The 8,081-nt window shown below is 47.9% G+C and overlaps 1 protein-coding gene across 1 annotated transcript; it reads right to left on the bottom strand.

The window, feature by feature from the left end:
• Positions 1 to 5,758: 5,758 nt before the first annotated feature.
• Positions 5,759 to 7,748, bottom strand: LOC114024168 (kelch-like protein 13). The gene has a single exon (XM_027837107.1). It carries the CDS (start codon positions 7,746 to 7,748, stop codon positions 5,799 to 5,801), a length of 1,950 nt encoding a protein of 649 aa, XP_027692908.1. The 3' UTR covers positions 5,759 to 5,798.
• Positions 7,749 to 8,081: the final 333 nt, after the last annotated feature.

Genomic DNA, 8,081 nt, shown 5'->3' on the forward strand with positions numbered 1-8,081 from the left:
ATGGCTGGCAAGCCCAACACCCACTTGAAACCCATTTACCTCTTTCTTTTTCCCTTCTTGCCTCAGACAAAATGGAATCCAAGGAAGTGCCCAAAAGGAGCCAATGGTAGGCTCCTTCTTCTTCCATCCAGAGAGCCTTCAGCAAGAAGTATTAACCTTTCTTCCAAGGAGCCCATCCTGAGTCATCTACTTTTCCCAAATGCATCCCTCGAGGGTCTATCTTAGGGACTGGCCAGAAAACTCTCCTCATCTATGCTACATGAGGTTACTGAGCCTACTCTTTTACTCTCAAACACATCAAAGTTCTTCAAAGCAATTAGGTCAATAGTGGCTAGATTGAAGTTGTGAAAAAGACCTGGGGTATCTTTTTAACCTCCTTTCACTCCTTCCAGCTGAGTGGTCAAAAAGAAACTTCACACTACCCTGTGCAGAGTCCTGAAGGTAGGGCAGATCCTGAAAAAACATACACCTAACACAAAAGTTCTGCCCTCGTAGAATTCTCAGTCTGCTGGCTTTGGTGAGACCCTTTCATAAGCTGCTACTTTTTGTCTGTCCTTCCCTCATCCCTTGAATAGTCTCTGACCACAATTGATTTTCATCCCATTCTTGCCACTCCCAAGGGAAACACCCTTTCATCTTCTCCAGTAGGAAAAGGCCCACATTCTCCCAAGAGGCCCCCCAGGCACTTCCCAGCCCAGGGGCAATCCTATTATGTCCACATAAGTAAATCCCACCCTGACTCCCTACAACCCAAGTCCCCACTCTGTCTGCTCCCATCCCTCCAAATTCCTACTGGGAGGGTGGGATGGGCGGTTGGGCTTGTGGTGGGTAACCTTCCCCAAATACTACTACCACCACCCCAGAGGTATTGATAGGAATCCCCTATGTCTTTAAGTTGAGAGGTGCAAGGGAACACTAAATAATCCAGGGACACGGGAGATGACACTTTTCCAGGACAAATATGGTGCTTCCTCCAACCAGAAAGAAGTCCTGGCACTAAGAGGAAGGACACCAGTGTTTCTCTGTCTCCTCTTCCCAAACGACTAAAGACTCTGAGTACAAAAGGCTGGGTATTACTTGAGATTTGAAGTGTCCATTTGGAACTATGTTCCTGCAGAAACAGCCCAGGCTGACTTTCTGTAGTGGTTTAGGTACTCGGAGACAGGACTCAAGACAGTGGCTGACAAAGAATTCAGCTGCACCAGAAGTCAGCTCCTGTTGCCCTTGGCAACCAGATAGATACAGGAAGCAGGAGCCTGCATCCCTCCCAACCAAGTGGTCCTCCAGCTCCCAAATGGAAGACCTGCCATCTGTCCTCTGAAGCATTTAGTCAGAACCTGCCCTAAAGCAAGGTGAAGACATCTCTCTGACTCTCTACCAGCCACTCACCTGCCTTCTCACTGCCCCGTCCAACCCTACCCAGGGGCCTAACCCCTGCTGGTTCTGCCACCTTGTATAAGTTACTTCCACTTGAGGGTGGGGGGGACTCTTTTGACTTCTCTCTCAAATCAAGACCTTTTATGCAATGCTCTCTATGGTCCCTTACTCATCCCAATCTTTCTGAAGTTGGAAAATCAAAGGTTATTACTTTTTAAAATACCATGTCTGGCAGATTTTTGGCAAAGCTGCTAATATCTCATGTTAGTCTTGTGGAAAAAATGGAGAGGCATAGACTAAATGATAATATAATTTTCAGAGCTGGTTGGATGACAAGACAATCAAAGCGTGTTTGTTAAGGGTTCAATGTCAGCTTGACAGGAAATCTCCAGTGGAGTACCCTAGTGATCTATGCCGGCCCTCTGTGTATTTCATATGTTTTTCAATGATTTGGATAAAAGTATACATGGCGCGTCATTCATATTGAAAATGAAACCTGGAAGGCTAGCTAACATAGTAGACAATGGAGAAAGGCTCCATTGATCATGACAGATTATGTCATTAAAAGGTCATGACAGGCTCCAGGGGTGGGGAACCTGTGGCTTCCAGGCCACATGTGGCCCTCTAGGTCCTCAAGTACAGCCCTTTGACTGAATTCAAACTTCACAGAACAAATCTCCTTAATAAAAGAATTTGTTCTGTAAAACTTAGACTCAGTTGAAAGGTCACACCCAAGGACCCAGAAGGCCACCTGTGGCCTCATGGCCACAGGTTCCCCACCCACTGGTCTGAATTTAGTAAGACTGGATTCACTAGAGGTAAACTGAAAACCTCACACTTGGGTCCAGCTTCACAGGTAGGAGCTTTAAGGAGTTACCCTAAAAAAGGAAGATTTGCCAGAAAGCAGTTACTCTAAAAAAGTTCTGAAAGTTTTAGTAATCTACAGTCACTCTTATGATCCCTTACTACTCTCAATCTCTAAACCTATGGAATACAATTTTTTGGAATTTCAAACAAGTCTCTGCATGGGACATCTCTATAGAAAATGCTGTGTGTTTCACCCCTATCACTCCTATCACTCCTATCATTCTCTCCACAGACTCAGGAAAAGCAGTGGGCATATTCCGTGTTTTCTATGGCTACTTCCACAACATCCCTTGTCCACTTTCCTCCAACACTTCCTTCTTCTTTGAAGGTCAGGCCATCTGACCTTGCTACCTTTTCCCTATCCTTCTCAATGACATAGACTGATAAACCTAAGTATGTAAACTACATGGGATAGCTATTTGGCACAGAAAAGGTATAGACCAGCGTCTTATGCCACATGCCCAGGAAAAGGTCCCAATGGACACCTGACATATGAAAATAATCTTTAAAAAAATAATTTGAGGAAAATGGATGAAGATCACGGATAAAAGAAGGCTCTCCACCATTGCTGCTACTACCATGGATATATTTGCTTTAGCAAGAAGACATGAAAGAGAAATAGAAGGACAGGCAAACAGGATACAAAATGATCACTTTTTACACATTATATATTGATTTACTTGGAGAAGCCTAGAGAATTAACCTAAAAAAATTAAAGGAAACAATAACATTGGCAAAGTTGCACCATATAAAATCAATCCACATAAATGATGAACATTTCAGCATATTACCAACAAAATCCAGCAGGCAAGGAACAAAAAGAAAAATTCTATTTTAAATAATTACTTAAATTTATAAAATATTTGCTAGTCTACCTACAAAGATACACATAGGAACTATGTGAATACAACTACAAAATATTCTTTAAGGAAATAAATTTTAATAATTTTAATAATTGCAGAACTATGCATTGCTCATGGTTGAGCTATGCCAATATAATGAAAAAGACAATATTACCTAAATTGTTTATTCAGTGTTATAACAATCAAATTACCAAAGAATTACTTTATAGAACTAAAAATAATAATAATAAAATTGATCTGTAAGAACAAAAGATCTAGAAAATATTAAGGGAAACAATATGGAATATGAAAATAAGTGGTAATAAGGAAGGAAATCATCCAAACAATTTGGGTACTGGTTTAAAGAGAAAGAGAGATCAATCAGTGGAATGAATTAGGTTCAAAGCATACAGAAGCAAAGAAACGTAGTAGTTCAGTGTTTGATGAACTCAGATAAGCCAGCTACATAGATGAGGATTCACTAATGGACAAAAACTGCTGGGGAAAATTGTACAGCAGCCTGGCAGAATTAAACTTAGATCAACACCTCATAATATACACCAGGATTATCCAAATTGTCAATATGACTTAAAAATAAAGGTCACATCATAAAAAAAAATAGAACAAAGAAGCAATTTTCTTTCTGACCTGTGGATAGGGGAAAAGTTCTTGACCAAACAAGGGATAAAGAAGAAGATAAAATAAGAATAAAATAAAATGCATTGCATAAAATTAAAAAGTTTCTGTACAATCAAAACCAAGTCAGCTAAGATTAGAAGTGAAATAGTTATCTGAGGGAAAAATCTTCATAGGAATTACTCTGATAAAGGTCTCATTTCAAAGCTATATAAGAAATGAATAACATTTACAAAAATAAGTGCCACCCCTCCAATTTATAAGCTGTCAATTTATGGTCAAAGGTTATAACAGGCAGTTCTCAAGGGAAGAAAAAGTCATGTGGGGGATGGGGACAGCACAAAATTGCCATTACTGAGAGAAACTAAAGCAACTCTGAGGTTCTATGTCACACCTGTCAGATTGGCACAGATGACCAAAAAAAGGAAAATGACAAATGGTGGAGGTGCTTTGGGAAAATAGGTACATAGTGCGCTATTTGGTGGAGCTGTGTACTGGTCTAGCCATTCTGGAAACCATTGATACTATGCCCCCAAAGTACTTAAAATGTGCATAACCTTTGACCGTCCAAACCTCTATTAGACCAATAATCGAATGAGATCAAAGAAAGGGGAAAAGGACCGATATGTAAGAAAAAATACTTATAATAACACTTTTTATAGTGGAAAAGAACTGGAACCTAAAGAGGTGACCATTAATTGAGGAATGGCAGTGAAAGTATGGCATATGATTGTAACAGAGTACTATTATACTGTAAGAAATAATGAGAGACACTGTCAGAGAAACTTGGGAATACTTACATGAATTGATATACCGTAAATGAGGAGAATCAGGAGAAAATTCATATCATAACAACATTGTAAAGAAAAACAACTTTAAAAAACACATTAATACTGATCAGCACAATGACCAGTTACGATTCCAGAGGATTTGTGATGAAGCCAGCTACCTAATCTTGGGAAGACAAGTGACAAACTCAAGATGCAGAAAGAGGCATACTTTTTTTTTCTGTTAAAACTTTTATTGAACAAAAGATAAAACAGGAAACTCTGAGCTCGTGAAGCAAAGACACTTTCTTGATGAAGGTGCATCTTGTGCTAAGTAACCTTATTAACAGCAAGTCTGAAGAGGACATGACATGTAAGTTACTTCAATAGCTAAGGAGAACAGGGAGAATTCATGGGGACATTGGTATTTGTTGACATGGGGGCTAGGTCAAATCTAGTATCTCAGGCTGAAGCTGCTCTTTGCCCCACCCCCCTAAATTCAGTAATAATTAATCCTTCAATTAATTGTTGCTGTAAATGAAAACTGTTTGTTGGGAAAGGATTTTTTAAAAATTTCATATTTGCTGTAACTATCGACTTTTTAAAACTTACTATTTCTCTTGTATGAGTCTACATGAGAAAAGGAACAAACCAAAAACAATGATACCAATGATGGCAGGCCCTGGGCAGAGATATAAGGCCTTGCCTTTCATACTATTTCTGCAATGACATTTTCTTGTCTAAGCAACTTCCTCTGCTTGGAATGTATCTCACCTAGTCAGGTGGGCTGAGAGAGATGGCCAAAATAGCCTGTGAACAGAGGGCAGCAGTTCATCCCAAAGTGCCTCCTTTGAACAACCAGCAGTCACAAAACAAAAGGGAAGAGGTCCCCCCTTATAGCACACAGGACAGGGTCACACATAAACTACATTCCATTGGCAAGGTGACTCACTGGGCTTCCTCCCAGAAGCTGGCCCACCTGGAAGCCTCCCACCCATCACACAGTCACACAAAGTAGGGATGCACAGCAACGAAACATCTGCTAGAGACAACACCTTGCTTTTGCATTGGTTAAACATTCATCTCTGGCGAAGAGACATTAAGGATGCTTTTGTTAACCACAGAGAAGCATTCTACAACACAGGAACATCACAAATGACGTCATTTTCAGTCACCATTGCAACTACAGTAAGCTAAGCTAAGAACTACTAAGAAGAAGGACAATAAAGGAGCACCCCCCCCCCCCCCCCCCCCCCCACCCCCCCCAGAGCCAGAGAGGAGCCACGTGCAGTGAATCCACAGCACTGGTTTAAGGGGCAGAGAGAGGGGACTCTCGGGAAGGGGAGCCTGTGTTTTCCTCGGGAGGAAAAACGGTGAGGGTACAAGCCCGGATGCCACCGAGTGACTCGGGCAGGTCGAACACCTTGTGCCACTCATCCTTTTCGGGATCATACTTCTGGACTATCTCTACCATACAGCGGTTATTCCAAGAGTATCCCCCCACCACATAGATCTTATCTTCGAACACTGCCACCCCCACATCGCTCTGGCCCCTCAGCATGGCAGCGATGGGGGTCCACTGGTCCAGGGCCGGCAGATAGTATTCACAGCTGAGAACATCATCATAATCGCTGGTTCCCCTAAAGTGGTTTCCTCCGATCACGTAAAGCTTCTCTCCGACAGTACACATGCAGTGCAGCCCTCTGACGGTGGTCATGGGAGCCTTCTGAGTCCACTTGTCCGTGTCTGGGTCAAAACACATGAGCTCCTTCTGGAAAGTGTCATGAGTGATGCCCCCCGAAATATACATGAGCCCCCCGTAGACGGTGCCCGCGTGGCCGTAGTGGGGCTCGCTCATCTTGGCCACGTAGCTCCACTCGTTCATGCGGGGGCTGTAGCACTCGACGGTGGCCAGCTCCCCGGCCGCGTTGCGGCCCCCCACGGCGTACAGGTGGCCCTTGAGGGCGCTCAGGTGGAAGAAGGTGCGCTTCTCGTTGAGGGGCGCCACCAGGATCCACTTGTTGGAGCGCGGGTCGAAGCGGAAGACCGTGTCCACGGCCGTCTTGCCCTTGGTGTCGTAGTTACTCTGGCCCCCCACCACGTAGAGGAAGTTGCCGATGACGGCGATGCCGTGCTGGTAGCGAGGGGCGTCCATGGGCGCCAGCGACTTCCACTCGTTGGCCTTCTCGTCGTACATCCTCAGCTCCTTGCTGACCACCAGCTGCTGCCGCAGCACGCCTCCCAGCGTGACCAGGTGCGTGCTGTCCGAGCGGATGGCCGTGCGCTCCGACTGCATGACGGGCTGCATGTAGGGCATCATCTGGTAGTTGCTGGCCTCCAGCAGCAGGTTGACGCAGGTGTTGTCGGCGCGCATGAAGTCCACCGTCTGCACGTAGTTGATGAGGTCCTGCGGCGACATGAGCGGGAAGCGGATGTTCTTCATGAGCTTGGGCGCCAGCTCCATGCGCGGCTCCTCGTGGCGCAGCCAGCGGCACGCGGCCTTGAAGAGCTCCAGCTCGCCGCAGTGCTTGAGGCTATTGCTGGCCAGCGCCGCGGCCAGCCGCTCGAAGGGCAGCTTCTCGAACTCGCCGCTGTGCAGCAGCGCGGGGAAGTTGCGCAGGATGAAGTTGTTCACGTACTTGTCCACCTCCGTCAGGTTGTAGGTGTTGGCCAGCCGCCCCACCTCCACGCAGTTCTCCAGGGACACGCCCGAGATGAGGAAGACCTTGCAGAAGTCCAGGGCCGGCAGCACCTGCAGGAAGCTGGCCGCCTCCAGCGTGTCCTGCAGGTTGTCCATGGTCAGCGACAGCTTGGCCGTGTAGATGAAGTCGATGATCTTCTTCAGGCCCACCTTGTTCACGCCGTGCAGCTTGATGCACTTCAGATCCTGCTCTTTCATGCCCCCCGTGAACATGGCCTTGAAGTAGTCGCTGGCCGAGGCCATCATGGCCCGGTGCACGGGGAAGGCTTCATCGCCGTCGCCGGGGACCAGGCTCACGTCGCACAGCAAGCCCTCCCCGCGCAGCTGGTCGAAGCCCCGCAGCACCACCGAGCTGTGCGTGTTGCTGCGGAAGAACCGGGTCGTGCCGGCCTTGGACGACTGCAAGTGGGCGGACACGCCCATCTCGCTGCCGCCGCCGCCGCCGCCGCCGCCGCCGCTGCTCCCCAGAGACGCCTTCACGTGAGCCTCCTCGTCGGGCCCCAGGCACCGCTCGCCGATGGCAGCCAGGAGCTCCCCTCCGGAGCCGCAATGGTCCATCCCCCCGCGCCGCTGCCCTCGTCCGCGGAGGGCCCGGGACGGACGCTGCTGACGCCGCCGCCGCCGCCGCCGCCGCCGCCGCCGCCGCCGCCGCCGCTGCCGCTGCCGCTGCTGCTCCGGGGCTCGGCTCGGCTCGGCTCCTCTGCGGGCGGGGGAGGAGGAGCAGGAGGGGGGAGGGGAGGGGGCTGCGCCGCTCGCTCGCGCGCCCGCGGGCTCGGTTGGGGGGGCGCGCTGAGGGGGGGTGGCGCTGGCGGGCTCGCGGCCTCCTCCCGAGGCCCCCCGCCTTCCGCGTCCCGCGCTAGGCCGCTGCGCAGCTCCGACCGCCGCTCCGGG

The sequence above is a fragment of the Vombatus ursinus genome, unplaced genomic scaffold (genome assembly GCF_900497805.2).
Source record: "Vombatus ursinus unplaced genomic scaffold, bare-nosed wombat genome assembly UNPS02014820.1, whole genome shotgun sequence".
Classification (NCBI taxonomy): Eukaryota; Metazoa; Chordata; class Mammalia; order Diprotodontia; family Vombatidae; genus Vombatus; species Vombatus ursinus.

Bases quoted from the DNA above. Each gene is read 5' to 3' on its own strand.
- LOC114024168 (XM_027837107.1), bottom strand. From the start codon at position 7,748: ATGGACCATTGCGGCTCCGGAGGGGAGCTCCTGGCTGCCATCGGCGAG.